At 55.1% G+C, this 17,405-nt stretch overlaps 2 protein-coding genes across 9 annotated transcripts in view; both read right to left on the bottom strand.

Annotated features, from left to right (window-relative positions):
- Positions 1 to 281: 281 nt before the first annotated feature.
- CASTOR1 (cytosolic arginine sensor for mTORC1 subunit 1) lies at positions 282 to 5,019 on the bottom strand. Of its 8 annotated transcripts, none has more exons than XM_011287745.4 (9): positions 4,625 to 5,019; positions 3,916 to 3,986; positions 2,546 to 2,733; positions 2,328 to 2,460; positions 1,944 to 2,070; positions 1,409 to 1,522; positions 1,153 to 1,235; positions 951 to 1,045; positions 282 to 820 (listed from the first exon to the last, which is right to left on the bottom strand). In XM_011287745.4, exons 1-9 carry the CDS (start codon positions 4,735 to 4,737, stop codon positions 752 to 754), a joined length of 993 nt encoding a protein of 330 aa, XP_011286047.1. In that variant the 5' UTR covers positions 4,738 to 5,019; the 3' UTR covers positions 282 to 751. The 8 variants fall into 8 exon arrangements, with proteins under 8 accessions (XP_011286047.1, XP_003994834.1, XP_019670358.1 ...); XM_003994785.6 differs by having other exon boundaries at positions 1,944 to 2,067; positions 4,625 to 5,017; XM_019814799.3 differs by having other exon boundaries at positions 3,916 to 4,014; positions 4,625 to 4,764.
- Positions 5,020 to 7,283: 2,264 nt separating this feature from the next.
- The window catches only part of TBC1D10A (TBC1 domain family member 10A), a 30,939-nt gene continuing 20,817 nt past the window's right edge, over positions 7,284 to 17,405 (bottom strand). Inside the window, exons 3-9 of the mRNA XM_023241579.2 lie at positions 14,368 to 14,475; positions 10,775 to 10,881; positions 9,984 to 10,098; positions 9,839 to 9,904; positions 8,963 to 9,152; positions 8,702 to 8,856; positions 7,284 to 8,106 (exon numbers count right to left, since the gene is read on the bottom strand). Coding sequence (XP_023097347.1) covers positions 7,600 to 8,106; positions 8,702 to 8,856; positions 8,963 to 9,152; positions 9,839 to 9,904; positions 9,984 to 10,098; positions 10,775 to 10,881; positions 14,368 to 14,475 — 1,248 coding nt within the window. The 3' untranslated portion in view covers positions 7,284 to 7,599. The remainder of the gene's footprint in view (positions 8,107 to 8,701; positions 8,857 to 8,962; positions 9,153 to 9,838; positions 9,905 to 9,983; positions 10,099 to 10,774; positions 10,882 to 14,367; positions 14,476 to 17,405) is intronic.

The following is a 17,405-nucleotide window of genomic DNA, read 5'->3' as shown; positions in this document are numbered from 1 at the left end:
GGAAGGAAGGAAGGAAGGAAGGAAGGAAGGAAGGAAGGAAGGAAGGAAGGAAGAGGCTGGGCTTCAGAGGCAGGTAGCCTTGGATGGGAATCAGGTGACCTTGGCTAAGTCACATCACCTCTCAAGGCTTCGGTTCTCCCCGAGGCGAGAACTGAGTCAGGTGAGCCCAGCCAGAGCCAGCTACACAGGGACAGACCAGGACCTCAGGCAGAGGGGCTGGAAGGAGCAGCAGAGTAGCCATGGCTGAGCTCAAACAACCCCCATGGACCACAGCCCAACCCTTTATAACTATAAGCCTTTATTAATAAGTCAATAAAAAAGGGAGAAAGATGTAAAAATACTTTTCTTGGAGGCCCCAGGAGGGGCAGACACTGTCAGAACTCACCTGGCCAGGGAAGGTGACCCAGCCAGAAGCAGAATGGAGACCAGGGCCCTGTCCAAAGGAGCAGCTGGCTCAGGGCACTGAGAGGGGGGATGTTTTGGGCCTCAGGCAGGGAATGTGCAAACACTGAGGCCGAGCAGGGAGTGAGGGGTGAGGGCTTCCAGGAGGAAGCCCAGAGCACCGTGTTCCCCTGCGTGGGCAGACACGCGTGTCCACGTGAGAGCCGGTGCCTGCACGCAGCTTACATACAGAGAGCAGAAGGAGGGGTCCCCCAGCAGGAATGGGGGTGGGGAGGACTCATCCCAGAGCTTGAGGAAATAGCTTAGAGAAGTCTCTGGAAGCCTGGGGTGAGGGGACAGCATGGAGGCCTCAGGAGCCCTGGCCGTCCTGCCGTCGTTGGAGGACCTCAATGGCGCTGCTGATGCCATCCTCAGGCACCTGCGGGCAGGTGGACGGAGAGAGGGGTCAGGGCCATGCTGACTTCCTGGCCCAGATGGACTACATCCTGTACCCTCCCCACTCTCCTGGGCCTCAGTGTCTTTCCAGGAGCCCAACCCATGGTGCTTACCAGGGCATGGTCAAAGTTGAAGGTGCTGATGTAGTAGGCAGAGATGTCGGCCGCAGCCAGGGGCCCTGCGATCTGAGCCACGATTCCACACTCATCTGAGAGTTATGGGGGGGGGGGGGGAGGGGGGGTGCATGTGGATCATCCTGGTTGCCCCCCCCCCAGATTCCCCCCAAGTCCCCAGCCCACCAGGAGCAGCCCTTACCAAAGCCCAGGGGCTGTCCACCGATGCGCACCATCCTCCACAGCTCCCCCGAGGAGCTGGTCAGCAGGAGGTCACTGGGGAACCTGGAGAGGCAGGCAGGCAGTGGGCAGGGCACCCACCTGTCCCCTCCCTGCCCCAATGTGAGCCCCTGGGAGCAGGTTGACCTGGTGACCTCAGAGTCTGATGCTCCACCTCCTCCTCCCTCCCTAGGACTGGCTTAGGATCTATGGTCCACTAGGGGTCAGGAGTCACATACTTTTTCTGCGTCTCAGCATCCATGACGATGGAGATGTAGCCCTCGATGAGGGAGAAGGCAAAGAATGTAATAGAGCTGGGTCCAGGACCACCAGAGGCTGCCTCCTTGGGGGCACTGGGAAGGGACAGAAGGCTCAAGTGCTCTTCAGGGCACCCGGCCCACTGCATCTCCTCCTATCTCTGGGCCACTCTCCTCCTCTGTCCAAGGGCCCTGATCTCCTGATGGTGTCAGGTGGAGGTGGGGGAGGGCAATAAATCTCGCCTGTTCCAAAGACACTGGACCCCAGGGCTGGCAGAGGACCAGACCAAGGCATGGCTCGGGGTTGTCTGTTCACAATACAGGAAAGGGTTGCAGCTGTGGCATCGAGATCTTCCCTGAACATCAGTGAGGGGCACACGGGTATCACAGGCTGCCAGGAACCCAAGACATAGAACAGGGCACAGAGCTGCAGAACTGAGGGACAAGCGGAAGGTAGTGGAACACAGGATAGGGAACAATGGTGTGAAAAGAGAAACAAAGTGCAAACAAGGCCCACCTGTATGAGTAGAAGAGAACATCGATGAGGGTGGTAGCAATGGCTGGCAGTGTCTCAGGGTCCAGCGTAAGGACACAGAAGCGGTTCTGTGGGCTCTGGATGGGATGCACAGTGGGGCTGGGTCCTGCTAGAAGGGACCAGGCAGCAGCCGGTGTTAAGGAGACTGTGGGTTGGGGTGCCCCCTGGTGGCCAAATAGGGCCATCTGGGTGGGGTGTAGGGTCATGCTCTACAGGAACCCACCTCTTTTCTCCACATTTCCCTGTCTTGTGAGGCAGTCAGTATCAGCTGGTATCCCCATGCCCGCAGACCAATCCTCACAAGGGAAGGGTCCCAGTGGGAAAAGGAGGCCCTGCCTAGGTCTGGGTGTCAGAGGGTAACCTCACCATGCTGAGAACGGGGAAAGCCATTGCTGGAATCATCCCTGGCAACAGGCACAGGCTCCCCGCCCACTTCTCTGTAAATGTTGAACTCCTGGGATAGCGTGTGGATCACCACAGACAGGTCCTGTTCCCGCACCTGGACCCAGGGAGATGATATATCACATGAGCCCCCAGGCACCCATACCCACCCTGCCCTGCACTGGAGCTTGCAGAAAACTCACCAGGATGAAGTCCGTCTGGTAAGTAGACAGCATCAGCACAGACACATGGTGCTCGGCCAGTGGTGCAATGACTGAGCGCGCGATTTTGGTGACCCCAGCAGCCTGCACTGCTGCACCACTGTGGGATGACACGTTCAGCACCAGCCATGTGGCCTCAGCCACTTGAAGGAACTCAGATGGGGGTAGTTCTGTGAGCAGGAAGTATACACCATGTCAGGACCTACTGGGCTGTCCCCTGCCGCTCAGTTTCCCTGTCTATGCCTTGGCAGGGGTGGAGAGGAGGGAGGTGGGGCGTGCTCTACCAAGGTAGGAGCAGGTCTGGAGACTGGGGCTGTCTCCCTCTCCTAAGTTCTGCTCCTGAGAATTGCATGTATGTAAGGACTGAGAAGTTCTTCAGGTGCTGGCCTGCCAGGGATCCAAACTTTCCAGTTAAGACTGGAACTCCAGGTTTAGACAGACCTGGGTTTAAACACCAGCTTCACCATTTACTTGCTGTTGACCTGGGGCAAATGATTTAACTTCTCTGAATCTCAGTTTCCTCATCTGTAAAATGGGATGACAGCATTATATCTCATGATGGCATTCTTTGGGTGAACAGAGGTTTTATACCACCTGGCACCACCAGGGGGCGCCAGCAGATCAGGTTGGCAGAGAGATGCCCTTCTCCCTTAGCAGACCCAGACTTTCCCGCATTACAAACAGGGAAACTAAGGCCTGGAAGGGTCCAGCGGATGGGCCAAGCCACAGTTTCATGGCCTGAGACTCCAGACCTGTGAGGACGGGTCAGGCTGGCAGGAGTAGGAGCCAGATATCAGCTCCAGAGACCAGGGAGGGAGGAACCAGGCTGGCGTCCAGTCCGGAGCAGAAACTGGGGCCAAAGTGTCTGCTAATCTCCCAACCGCAGCCAGGAGGCCCCCCAGGACCCTGCCCTGGACTGGCTGCCTGCTCCTGCATTCCTTTCCCAGCCCTCAGACTCCTGGAGTTCCCAGACCAGTCAGGGAGGGGATGATCCGCACCAGGGAGATAAGTCTAGCGTGAAATAATGGCCAGGGGGATATAAATGCCTCAGGAACACCCCGATTCTTGCTCTGAACTGTAACCGAAGCCCTGCTACTGGCCTGAGGCTGCCCAATGCCTTTCAAACCCCTGTCTATAAAGTTCTCATGGGATTCTATTAGGCAAGAACCATAACTATACCCATTTTACATAAGAGGAAACAAACAGCTCAGAGAGAGGAAGTGACTTGCTCAAGGGCACACAGCCAGTGAGTGGCGGAGTCAAATTCGCATCCAGATCTTGGGACTCTGGATTCCAGCATCTAGTGAGAATCCCACAAAGAGGGGAGCACAACATCCTTCCCCAGCCCCCACCTTTGAAGCCCTCCTCGTCCACCATGAGCGTGTAATCCTCGGGGGTCTCCGTCAGGCTGAAGAACTTGCACCTGGATGGGGGTGGGGGGCATCTTCAGCCTGGGTTGAGCGGAGGGGGCGAGCAGACTTCACTTCAAGCGCCTGGAAAGACCCCTGCTTGCCCCCTCAAGCCCCAATTTTCTTCCCGGGCCAGGGGAGTGTGGGCCTCATCACCGGAATCACAAACTGTTTTTCGCCTCCCGACCTCCGCAGAAGCTCCGGACCCTCCATTCCGGAAGGGGAGGCTCACCCGCGGCGACACCCCCGGAGGCGTCGGACTTTGGGCCCCCTAGATCGGTCCCTCTGACCCGATGGGAGGCATCTGGAAAAAGCTCCCCATAGTCGCCAGGAAGGAACTGCGTCCATTTGACACCACTCGGAGTTAAGCATTGCCCACCCCGGGTTGTTTGCGCCTTAACTAGCTCTGGGAGGGGGCCTCACGGGGCCGGATAGGCGGCGGTCCCAGGGAGGTAGGCCCAAGCCGGATGGAGGCCGGGGGGGGGGGGGGGGGGGGGGGGGGGGAAGGGGTGCGGGGAGGGCGGGGGGTAGAGAGGAGAAGGGCCCTCCCCGCCCGCTCCCGCTTGCCCCGCGGCTATGTTAATCTCCCGACCCCGTCCCGGAACAACAGCGAAGCCCACCCCCATCTATGCCTCCGAACCCGGGCGCGCACCGGCTGCGGCGGGGTAGGAAGAGTAGCTTGATGAGCGGGTGGGTGTAGAGCCAGAGACCTGGGCGGGCGAGGCTCAGCACCCGCACCCGGTGCTCTAGGATGTGCAGCTCCATCACGGTCCGCGCGGACCCGACCGGGTCGCCAACCAGACCCAGACCGCCGCGGGGGGCGGGGCGGTGGGGGCGGTGCCGGGGGCTTAAAGGAGCCGCTCTGCAGCCGCTTCCACGCCGCCCGCTAAGCCGTGGATCTTCCTAGCCCCATGCCGTGTCCACCTCCCTGACGGCCACGCCCTCAGGAATGAGCGGCCTATCTGGAGTGGCCACGCCTCCTTTTTGAGGCCAGAGCCTCTTCCCTCGTGTTCCAGCCCGCCGAGCTCCGCCCCCGATGACTCCGCCCCTTTAGCGTTGGCCGGAGATTTTAGGCTGATCCCGCCCCATTGAGTCCTCCAGGCCCCGCCCATGCCGCGCCCCCTCAGCCGGCTTTTCCGCAGGCCTCCTGCCTTGCTGGGGTCGGGAGCATGGGGGAGGTGTGGAATAGGTTTTTGTCCTTCGGGTCCCCATATGGGTCTTATGATTGATATCCTTGAGGCTCCGAAGGGCCGTGAGGCGAACCAGGGCTCAGCTGGGACCAGAGTGTCGCCTCCAAAACTCTGGAGTATGGAGGGGTATGCTGTAAAGCCCTGGTGACCCTGTGATTCTCTCCCAACGAAGTGTCCTGCTGCCTTTCTCCCTCTTCCTCTTGCGGAGGAAGAATGCACTTACTCACGGGGGTCATAGAGATAGGGAGGGCCCCAGCCACTTATGTCTGAGCAACATACTGTAGGGTAGGGTAATGAAGGTGGCCAGGCTTATTTATGGCTTGAGACCCCTCAAGACTAAGCGCTTGGGCCAGGGATGCCCCAGGCTCAGACTTCAGTAGACACTCCCATGCATCTGGGGCTCATGGGTACTCAGATCTCAGACTTGAGACTTGAGCCCTGTTGAGACCTCCCAAAGAGTGAGCCATTAGCAGAACCCAGTTGGCCTGAGCACATGTAAACTTGCTTCATGCCCAGAGAGGCCCTCAGCACTGGCAGATGCCCCAGATCTGAGGCTTGTTAGGACCAACTTGGGCTCATTTCAACATTAGAATGTGTTCTGCTCAGGCTGCCTCAGGTCTAAGAAGACTTCAAAGTCTAAGCAGGCATCAGCATACCTAGGCTGGCTCTGTAGCAAGACAGACAGAGCATGCTCTGGGGGACCTTTGTCTGGCCCAAGCATCCTTAGGCCTCAGATCTGAAGCTTTGAACCAAACAGGTTAAAGCAGGCCTCAGGCCTGACTGGGACCCAGCAGGCCTACACAAGCCTCCTGCCTGCTCAGAAGCCTCTACTGTAGGTGGATGGAAGCTGGGCAGCACCCTCCCTCCCTGGGCTCTCAGGGGGCTCCTGTGGAACACTGCAGCTGCCACATCCTGGCCTGTTCCCTGGAAAGCCAGGGGGAAGGGAGTCCTCAAAACCCCTCATGACAGGTACAGATGGGGTGGGAAACCACAGGGGTGAGGGGTGGGAGGCAGGAAGTGGTAGCCTGCCCTGATAGACTCAGAGGCACTTGACCTCCCTAGGCCTCAGTATCCCCAGCTGTACCAGGACAAGATGTTCCAGGCCCAGGCCCTGTGATGCCTGAAAGCTCTTAGGGAGGCTCTATTCCTCCCTCTCCCACCCCCTCCCACAATGGCCCAGCCTGGCCCAGCCCAGCCCAGCCCAGCTTGATAGCCTGCCAGGAACAGACGCTATTGTTTGACTGGAAAAGCTGCTTCCTCAGCAGAAGGGAGGGCCTTTCCCAGGGACACCCTGTCCTTACCCTCACAGTCATCAGGTTGTGACCATAGTGCCTGCCTGGGCCCTCAATGGCATTGCCAGGTCACCAGGCATGCTGCTCAGGAGAGGTAACTGAGGGACTCTAGGCGCAAATCAATCAGCTTCATCTTTCCCACTCAGCTCCCCTGTTTGCTCATCTGTAAAATGGGGATAATAATAGAGACTACCTGATCAGCAGGTGATATAACCAGCCCAGCCTGGCACATGCTGAGCACCAGGAAATGACAGGCAGCCTTTTATCAAAGACCCAAACTTCTCCCCTCACCCCTCTACCTAAAGTGGAGGTCTGGACTTAGCATGTAACGGCATTCATGGTCCCCCACCCCTGGCTCCAGCACTCAACCTAAATGAACACTCAGACCCTTACTGGGATCTGAAGTGGTATCCAGGTCAGGCCTTGGTGGAGGAAGGCCCTGAAAAGACCTTCTTAAGGAGCCCCTCCCCCTCAGAGGTGGGTAGATATCAAGGCCTGGGAAGCAGGCCCCTGCTCTGCTCCAGCACTGGGCTCTAGCTCCGGTGACCCTCATCTATGGCAGCTGGTGGACATGGGGAAGAGTGGATAGGGTGAGAGAAAGTGGGGGCCAGCAACAGGACTGGCCCTGGACTTGGCATCCCCTATGGCAAAATCATTTCTAGAGAGGCCCTGGTGCTGGGCTGGGGCAAGGATGGGGGGCTCTATAGGGCACAGAGGAGATACTGAGCACAGAGGTAGCTCTCCTTCCCAGTCCCTAGTTGCACAGCAACTCTCTACACAAGCCTGTTTATTTCTGTACAAAATCATTTTTCTATTTTACACAAAGAGCACCCCACCCTTTACCCCACCCTCTCTCCTCACAACAGCACCCTAGCCCTGGGGAGCATCCCCCCAGGAGGAGGGGGCTGAGTGAGGCACCACCCATGGGTCCTCACTTCTGCCTGTCCCAGCTGGGCTGGCCCAAGCTCCACTCTGGAGAAAATAAATAAGGAGGCTCAGGCAGAATCTGTGCTGGGCCAGCCAGACTCTCTGCCACCCAGTGGCCAGGCAGCTGGGCCCTCAGTGCGTGGGCTGGCCCTCGAATGTCAGTTCATGAACCGTGTAGGTATGTGGAGACCCCACGCCACAGGCCTGAGCTGCCAGAGTTACAAGTAGGTGTCCTCACTCTCCTGGGACGTCAGGCTCTCCTGGGAATGGTGGTGGGCTGAATCCTGGGAGTGGTGGTGGGCTGAATCCTGGGGAGCTGAGTCCTGCGGGGCTGAGTCCTGGTGGGCTGGATCCTTTGGGGGTACATCCTGTGGGGGACATGCATCTCCTGCAGCAGCTGCCACCTTGGCTTGACTTGGGACTGGGGGCTTGTCCAGCTGCCCACTTGCCTTTGCCTGCTTCCACTGCTCCTTCTCCTTCTGGCTCTGTTTGGGTGGCTTGGGCTTGCCTTTGGAGCCAGGGAGGGGGGCATCCGGGGGCAGGCGGATGGATGGTGAGGGTTGCAGTGTGGGCCGGGGGCCTGGCTCCGCCTCCAGGATGGCCTTGGCACCATGCAGCCTGGGCGGGGAGCAGCACTGCAGCTCACCCCGGGTCTCTTGCCAGCGCCGCAGCTGAATGAGGTGCTCACGTTCAATCTGGCGCTCTGTCACTGGCAACTCTACCACCTGTGTGGGTGGTGACAGGCAGATAAGACCAGGAAGAAACTTCCCCTCTGTCTCCCAGCCTGGTGTCTGTTCTCCCTCAGTGTCCTCCAGTCTTGGTCACTAATGGTTGACCTTAGGAATAATGGGGGTCTGGTTCCTGTGGTGATCACAAGTCCCAGAGCTGAGTGCCAGGTGAGCCAGGCACTTGAGGCCCACTGCCTCTATGGAGAAAGCTGCCCACAACTCATGAGTCCACTTGCCCAACTATACATCACCAAAGTATAGCCCCTGAGAGACAAAATTGCACAAAAGAAAGAAAAAAGGGAAAATAAAGCCAAGGCCATGGATGTGGTACCAGGGAAAAAGAGAGGTGATGAGTTGCAGCTTCTCTCATTCCAAAGTGGTTCAGAACTTGGGAGGCCCTGCAAACCTAGGCCTCTCTGTGCCTGTCTTCTCATTGAGACAGGAGGATAAGGTCTACCCATACTATCCTAAGCTGCTGAACACCAGGCCTGACACCAGTGACTCACCTTCAAGGGCAGAGCTACAAGGCCTTCCAAAGGACCCCCATGTCTCCTGCTCCCACCCAGGGGTAAGGGAAGGGTGTGGGTCATACCTCCTGGACCAGGAAGGCCTCCTGCATGATTTTGGGGCTAAGGCTCCGCAGCTGCTCGATAGTCTCATACTGGCCCTGGCAGGCTTTGAGCTTGTCAGGGGAGCCCAATGCATGTTTCAGCAGCACCAGTCCCACACGGAAGATGATCTTGACTCCTGTATGAGGGGGTGGTAAGGGGGCCTGTAAGGAATTTCTCTGGAAATAGAGGCCCCCTTGGGCTGGGTTAGAAGCAGGGGTGCTCCCCTGAGCCCAACCCAGTACCTTCGCAAAAGAACATATCCCAGACGCGCAACACAGAGCTCCAGGGCAGGGTGCGGGCAAAGGCACACATGAACCACTCTGTCATGTACAGCAGTGGGTCGATCTTCTGCCTGCTGAGGTGCTTGTGGGCCACGGGTGACACCTTCTGCAGCAGTGAGAAGAGGATCTCCCCATCCAGTTGGATCGCCTCCTGGGGACACAGCAAGGCCATGGGACCAGGAATGTAGGCTCACAGTAGGCAGGACAGAGACTACGCCCTGGCTCCCAGTACCAGGCAGGCATTCATTCATCTCTCAGGCAGCTACTGCCTGTAGGCAGCCAACCTTGTGTTGGGTGCTGGGATACAATGAAGAGCAAACAAGACATAGCTGGTCCCCCTCATGGAGCATGTAGTAAAAAGGGGCAGACAGATGAATTACAGGAGCAAAGAGACTAGGAGCAGGGCATAGGGGGTGGCTAAATGCCCAGAATATGGCAGGACCAGGAATGCTGGATTAGCATGTGCCAGAGATCCCACCTGTCAGGGTCACAGAAAGCTCCCTAAGGGCTGAAAACTGAAGGAAAGCAGGGGTTATTAAAAGAAGGAAGGGGGTAGGGATTTAAGCCTATGCCAAGGCTGAGGCAGGGAAGAACTTGGTGCACTGGTGGAACTGAGATCCTGACAATAGCCAGACGGCTTGAAGCAGGGATGGATGGCAGGGTGGAACCAATGAGTCTGGAGCCTAGAAGACCTGATCGTGTCAGGCCTTGGGTCTTCAGCCTGAAAGCAACAGAAGTCTGGGAAGGTTTTAAGCTGGGGCAAGAGTGGCTGCGGAGAGAAAGGCCTGGAGAGGCTACAAACAGCAGGTCCCAGGCCAGGTCTCCAACCACACTCACCAGTTTCTCACTGTAGTAGCCAGGCAGGTACTTCTCACAGATCTGCACCAGGCACCAGAAGGCTTGCTGGGGGCAAGAGAGACATGAGGTCTTGCTGCTGGGTATTTCCTGCCCACCTACTCACCCGCCCAGGGCCTGGTGGTACCTCAGCAGGCATGTGCATGAGCAGAACAGCAGCAATGGGCGCCTGGGCCTGGCAGTATCCCTCCTCAGGTCGGTAGAGGGTGTAGGCCTTCAGCACACGGAATAGGTCCTGCTGGCTGTGGAAGGGCCAAGTGGGGCAGGGAAGATAGGTGTGACTCTGCCATCCGCTGTCCTTACCTATGCCCTACCAGACCAGACCTGTCTTAGAATTTGCTCTTCTCTGGTGACCTGACTGTGGTCAGCAAGGGGTCAGTCTCCCACTGTAGCACACAGACTCTCACAAGACCAGAGGAGGGAGGCAGGAGGGCACCCCCTCCCCCAGTTTGGAAGGTGAGGGCAGAGGCTCAAAGAGAAAGCAGAGCAGAGCCAGGCAGGATACCAGATACAAGGTAAGGGTGTGTCAGGGCTGGAAGTCTGGGGCTCTTACTCAGCAGTTGTGTCCCCTTGGCCAAGTCAGCTTTGTCCTAGGTGTCTGTCTTGGTCCCTTGGCCTGGCCTGCCTATCCTTCCCTTCCTACATACCCTCTGTGCACCCAATTATCTCTAACACTCTTTCTTACCACCGAAACTTATTTCTAGAAGAGGACCAGGCAAGCTCTAGCACTCTGGGGAGTAAATGAAAGTTGCCCCAGAGGTAAGAGGAGAAGCTAAGAAGACCCATCAGATTCAAACCAAAGGGAAACTCTAACAGTGGAGTTTGGGGCTGCCAGCTTCTGGAACTCATTTTACCCCCTCTGCACTCTGAGGGACAGGGCTCAGAGCCACCTCCAGTGTGCAAGGCCAGCCTACTCACCCATGGCCTCCCCGGGACACAAACATCTCATGGAAAGGGAACTGCCGGTGCAGGTCACGCTCAATCACATCTAGCCACTTGGGGTCCCCAGGGGACATGTCCAGCTCCTAGAAACAAGGTCAAGAGCATGTATTAGGAGTTAGGAATAGCTGCTGGAATATACAATTGTCCTGGGTACTGGAGGAGCCCCCTGCCAGGAGTAATGCCCACCCAATCCTATCATGAACTGGGCCCTCCTGAAGACAAGTCAGGAAGCTCAGGTAAGGAAGCCTGGGCAGAGGCAAAAAGGCAAGGAGGGAGGGCCCTAGAAACTCTGAGGGGTGATCCAAGAAGACCCATGTGGTCAAGTGTCTGTCATAGCTGTGGCTAGAAATAACCCCTAGACACTTTATTCAGGACTCACTCAAATACCTTATGTCACATCCTTAAGATGGAAGGCTACTATCAAAGCAATAGCTACCACCTGTTGCCACTGCTCTGAGCCACCCATGGGCGTCACTGACTCTTTTCCTTAATCCCAAAAGTCCTACCATTATACTGTTCACAGATAAGGAAACTGAAGGTCAAAGAAAAGTCACTTGCCCAAATCCTCATGGTTAGAAAAATGGTAGAGCTGGGCCTGGAAGCCAGGTTGACTCAGAGCCGTTGATCCCAACTCCTCTGCTCTCTGTCTCCCTGTGCAAGTGGTGTCACCTATTCAGGGAAGGGTGTTTGTGTGTGGGTGTGGGTGTGAGAAAGAGACAGTGAGAGAGGGAAAGAGAGGGAGAGATCTGCATAGAGTGTTATGTGGAAGGATACGACATTTGTCAAACCATTAAAAGCCATCTCTGGGTGCTGGGGTTTCAACTCAGTTTTACTGTTTTCTTTGAACTTCTGTGAACATTTTGTCATGAGTTTTAAAAAACAAAGTATTACACAAACAAAAATCATTTCCTCATCATTTGAAATGTCCTATATTGTGATTTGCTTGTTAGTTACATGGATATGTATTATTTGTCAAAACTCACTGAACTGCACGCTTAAGATCTGTGTATTTTGCCCTCTGTAAATTCATGCCCCAACTTTAAAAAAAGAAAGAATATATCAATAAAAAGGAAACCCAGAGGGCTGAGCAGGGAAACAGATTAAGTACATGTTGCCTGCGGGGCTCGTGCAGCATTAGGGAAGGCCCCTGGGATGAGGGCCAGGTTCTCAGCAAACACACCAGTGGGCACAGACTCAGGCCTTGGCCTTGACTGGCAGGTGTCTTCATACAAGCTCCTTTCTCTCTTGTGCCCTCTCAGTGGGGGTGTCCCAATATTAAGCTAAAAACCCTAGGGTGCCAGGTAACTTGACATGAGAGAGTGAGTCTGAGAGAAAAAACTGATGGAATGTTCAAGGCTGGAAGGTGGAAGGAAGGGCGAGGTGCCTCCACAGAGGGCCCTTGAGCAGGCACAGAGTGAAGAAGTGGGTATACAACCTCTAGAGTCCCACATATTCTAAAGATGGGGGTCTGTGCATGTCCTATGAACTTCCCAAGTCAAGCCCAGGGCTGGATACTGTCTGAACACAATGCAGGATTGCTTTTGTCAGAAAGTGGAGGAGGATCCTACAAATTCTCCCGAGGGCTCTGGTAAGGTAGGGACCCGAGACTCCAAAAAGTCAGTTCCTAGGATGTACTTGCCTGACACCTCAGCAGCCCAAAGCACTTGACCACACATGGGTGGGTGAGAAAGAAAAAGGTATAGCTGAAGGACCTATGGGGAGAAAGGGCTCTGGGAATCAAAGGCAGGTGTGAGCCGCTGGCAACTCATGCCACTATTGCAGCCTCCAAGAGAGCCTGAAGGCACTGGCACCATCATGAGGTGAAGCCAGAGAAGAAAACCGGGTAAGGAAAGGACTTGCCTGCCCAATGAAGGAGGAAGAAGAGCAAGTGTGGGAGAAGACAGAACCACAAGAGGCTGCAGAACCTTCCCTGACAGCTGAGGTTGGGGTCAACTACCTGGATCTTCAGGGGGACACAGGAATAGGTGCTGTTATGTGCTGCCACCAATAGCCTGTCACTGTACCCTTGCCTTTGGCTATCTTGTCCACAGCAGCCAGAGGGAGCTTCTCAACCTTGCTCACTTCCTCCATGTCATCCACAGGCAAAATCCTTCTAGGTGTGCTTGAAAACTACTGTTCCAGCCCCCAGGACTGCCTTGGGGACCCACTACTCAGCTTCAGAGTATCTAGAAGGCCTTTCTGGGAAAAATCTACCTTTTCCCACAAGCAACCCTCAAGACTCCACAGAGGTGGCTGATTCCTCTCCAGATACACTATTCCCCACACACAAAATGCACACACATGCTCCATACTCTGCTATTCACACAACACGTGCTCACATTTGCTAACTATGGAACCAGGAGTCTGGCCAGGCCAACTAAGCTCTTGGCTCCTATGCCTGTGCTCTGGCAGCCAGAGGTAACCTTGGGGTGAGGTTCCCACCACTGAGTTTTTCCCTCCATCCAGGATGCAGCCTCCTGAAATGTAAGGGATGGGAGGAAGACACTGGGAGGTAGGCTTTGGAGTCAAGAGGCTGCTCTAGTAGGACCTGGTATTGATGTTTGGTAGGACAACCCAATCTGATTCAGAGCTGCCCTCAGCCAGACACTCCACCAAATCCCCCAGCCCCAGGGCCAAGTACTGTTAGTAAAAGGCTCTCACCCTCTTCAGGTCAACAGCAGAAACTCTAGGCTCCCCTGCCCCACCTACTCTTCTTAGGGAACAGGTTTGACAAAACAGGAGTGTTTGCTGAAGCATGAAGTATGTCAACAAAAAGCTGGTAGCTGGCAGCTCTTTCTCACTGCCTGTCACCAGTCCCAAGAGGTTGGAAGAAACCCTGATGCCTACGGCCAGGTCTAGGAGGTAAGCAGGGGCAACCCCAGGGGAGCCAACTCCTGGAGAAGCTGCCCCGCCCAGGTGGGCCCTAAGAAGCCCATGAAAGAAGGGGTGTTCTTACTCTGGCAGTGATGGGGTAGGGAGCAGCAGGTGGGGAGGGGAAGGCATGCCTGCAGAGAACACCCTCTCTGGCCACTGACTGGTTTCTAACCCTTAAGGATACTGGTTTGGCTATGCCACCCCTAAGGCTGACAACTAGCAGCACAGGTGAACTGTGTCTGGCTAGCTTGGATGAGGCAGGAGAAAAGAGTTGAGGATGAGAGGCTAAGATTACTGAAGGTCCTGTGGTCCTGAGGGCAGGCCTCCAAAAGCCCAGAGCACGGAGCCCAAGGAAGTCAGGGAAGTGGTCTGAGTATCCCCTCCTGACAACCAAGAGCTGGGAGATGGCCTGCTAACCCCAAGAAAACAAAACTGGGTGGTTGACAAAATAAAGAGCTGGAATGGAGGATGCAAAATCTGTCCATCCCACTGAAGCCTGCACAGTTGGAGCTTCAGATGGACAGAGCCCCCAGGAGTCACAGGTTGAATAGGCCTGGCCAATGGGGCATTTTATGGGTGGTCCTATTGATCAGCTCATATTGCTGAGGTCCAAGTGAGTACATGGAGGACTGCTGCCATGGGTAGGGCATCAAGAGACATGGAAGGGAGGGTAGGGTGAAGGAAGGGCCACTCACGTCAAACTTTCCAGGGTTCTGCTGTAGCTTCACCTTGCCTCCTGACAAGTACTGCCAAGCACGGCCCCGCAGAGAAGGTGGGATGCCCTTCTGGCACCGCAGACGGATCTGAAAGTCAAAAGGACTGTGCTTATACATCCACCCAGGCAGCTCCTCCAGAGGCTGTGTGCCAGTCCAGCTCCTCTATTGGTGTTTGGCGGGCTTTTAGTTAGCACACTGGGCAAGCCGTAAAGTGGAGAAAATAGGACTCACCTCCTGCTGCTACTGTTGCTACAATGCACAGCCTAGGATGCTGGTGGGGGCAGTGGGGGTGGTGACAAGTAATGACTGTAATTAGATATGCTGCCACCAGGTGATGGCAGTCTCCATGTCCCCTGGTCCAGTGATAAAACAGGTTATTTCTAAGATCTACCACATAATTCTGAATCCCCATGACCATTTTCTGGACCAAAAATGGAACCATTCAAGTTGGAGGAGCCCCATGGGATATCACTAGGGAGGAATCTGCATGGTGCGGGGCACAGCTGCAGCTCAGGAAAGGGTAGCTTATGAGATGACCCAGACTGTGCCCAGAGACATGGCCTGGGCACTTTCACAGGGGTGTTTAAGTAGCCGTGTGGCCACCTAGAGTGGAAAGTCAGCAGAACTCAAGGGAGATGGGAACTGAGCAGAATGGCTCCATACTTGTTTTAGTCATGAATCCTCTCTCTTCTGCGCTCCTTGACCCTGAGCTCCCATAATTACCAGCCCAGCCCAAGTCAGAAGCAGCTTTCCTGGCTGTGAATCCCGATTCCAACCCTTGCTACAATGGCATGGGTCTTTCCTACTCATAGGAAAAGTCCCATAGACTGGGAAAGGTGAGGGAGAAAGTATCTGGGATAACTCATGACCCAGAGCTATGCTCAATTCTTATGCTTGCTGTCTTTAAAAGAAAAAGACTTCTGTGTCAAAATCCAGTTTGAAAAATCATCTTTTACGAATGGGAAAACTGAAGACAGAGCGGGAAAATATTAAGGTCACACCATAAGGAACCCACTACTTCCTATACCACACAGGCTAGGGGGATCCAGCCCCATGAGCTTTCCACTTCACTGGCCTCACAGGACTAGTTGGGAGATGAGCTCCACCTGGACTTTGGGACAGAATGAGACTGAGGGCAGCTGCCCTGATCATCCTCTTTGACCTCAAGGCCAATGGTCAAGGATGATAAGACCAAAAGCAGAGGTACCAATCCTATAGAATGGAGGTAGGGGTACTGACCAATGACACTCCCCTCAACCCCTGCACTAAGCAGCCTGGCCTGGGACGGAGATGGGAGCTCAAGGCACTGGGAAGAGCAACTGGATATGAATTTGAATCCAGCACTGGATTCAACCAATCAAGTCTCATCAATAGTTAAAAACAGAATGGTAATACCCAGGATTCTATTAGAAGGTTGGGAAAATGCCTAGAATGGGGCTTGACACATAGTCTGTGTTTAATAAAGGCCTTCCTTTCCACCCCTCCATCCCAGGAAGATGCCTGACACAGAAACCCCAGGGGCTCCTGCTCACACCTAACTTTCCCTTACCTGGAAACCCCCTCAAATAGTCCCATTGGAATCTCTCAGAGGAGCACAGAAGGCCTAGCCTTCCTGATGATGAGCACAAACAAGAGAAAACTTTCCAAGGGTCAGAGAGTATCAAGAACCAGGAAGGAGACAGGCAGACAGGCAGGAGGCAATGGGGGAAGAGCAGAGTAGCTGGTCATGAGAGCTAAGCTGGAGCTTCTGGGACTGCTTGCAAAGGGGGGCAAGGAAGGGAGTGGAAGGGAACTGCCCCAGACTCTGGGAATAATAGTTTCCTGCTGTGTGGGATGAGAGTCTCCTTAAGGAGTCCACTTGGTCTGAGAAGGTTTTGGCAAAGGGATATAGTATGGCCTAGAGCCACAGGTCCTTTGGGCTCTCCCCAGGGCCAAGCTTAGCTGACCTAAGCCAGCCCCCACATCATCACAGCCCCCTGTCATAGTTGGCCTGCCACAGGGGAGCCCAGGAATACCTTCAGTTCATTAAGGCTCTCAAAAAGGCCCTGCCCTCATTCAGGCCAGAGCTGGGGAGGTGGGGATGGAGAACCAGGAGTATAGCCATCTTTTCCCACTCTGGCCTCTGGAATCCTCCTCAGCACAGAGGTGTTAGAGATGGCAATTTCTACCTGCCAGCCTTAGAGAGGAGGCAATGGTGGGGATCAGAAAAGAAAAAGCAAGAGAAAATGCTCAGCACACAGAAAGCACAAGGGTTATTATTCTCTGACGACAGCTGAGTGAGGCCACACCCTGCCTGCTGAACTCTGGGAGAGCTAGGCCACAGTTTGAGCAGAGCCCTACAGGGAAAGACAGCATTCCAGCCACAGCCTTGCCTCCCTACAGGGCCTGGACCCCCTCCTGGGGACTCAGATTCTAAGTCCAGGAGAGGTGTTGGGTCTGGACCCACTTCCTGAAGCAGGTATTATCCTTCCTGTGCCATGACTTCCTGACCAAGGGGAGAGCCCAAGCCTGTGCAGCCAGACAGGAAGAGATCCTACGGCCAGTGTGACCACAGCTGAGGTGGCAGGAGCAGAGAGCAGTGAGCTAGGGCTTCTGGGTAGGATAGGGTATAGCCTCTTGTGGTGGCCCCTGCTGGACAAGGGGAGCTCTTGGCTTCCTAACCACAGTGCCAGGGAAGCAAAGGGGAAGAGGAAGTGGTACTGCCTGCTCTGCTGAAAGGATCTCCCCAAGGCTCCCTTCTGGAATCCCCCATTTGCAAGGGATACTGGGGCAAGAAGGATCCACCATCCCTGCTAGTCACTAATCACGAGATTGGAGAGGGATCTGAAGCTCAGGGTAAGAGCCTGAGGGGTAAGGAGGGAGGAAAATAGACTCCAGAGTCATGCATGACACAATTGAGAAGAGCTGTCTTTAAAAAAAAATTTTTTTTAAGAGAAATGTAAATAAGCAAAAAATGAATGCTCCAAAGCCTACATAGAACAGCAAGAAAGAGCCTGGGCTAGGTGTGCCTCTTCTCC

Source organism: Felis catus, chromosome D3 (genome assembly GCF_018350175.1).
Source record: "Felis catus isolate Fca126 chromosome D3, F.catus_Fca126_mat1.0, whole genome shotgun sequence".
In the NCBI taxonomy this organism is placed as follows: domain Eukaryota; kingdom Metazoa; phylum Chordata; class Mammalia; order Carnivora; family Felidae; genus Felis; species Felis catus.
The sequence above is the reverse complement of the archived record's forward strand: the minus strand, read 5'-3'. Positions and strand labels throughout refer to the sequence as shown.

What these genes read in the sequence shown, in the direction of transcription:
- CASTOR1 (XM_011287743.4), bottom strand. Translation starts at nt 4,344, where the DNA reads ATGCTTAACTCCGAGTGGTGTCAAATGGACGCAGTTCCTTCCTGGCGA. An exon ending in GGACGAGGAGGGCTTCAAAG is followed by an intron (nt 2,734 to 3,915) that starts GTGGGGGCTGGG and finishes TCCTGCTCACAG; the next exon opens with AACTACCCCCATCTGAGTTC. An exon ending in GTTCTCTTCTACTCATACAG is followed by an intron (nt 1,523 to 1,943) that starts GTGGGCCTTGTT and finishes GTCCCTTCCCAG; the next exon opens with TGCCCCCAAGGAGGCAGCCT.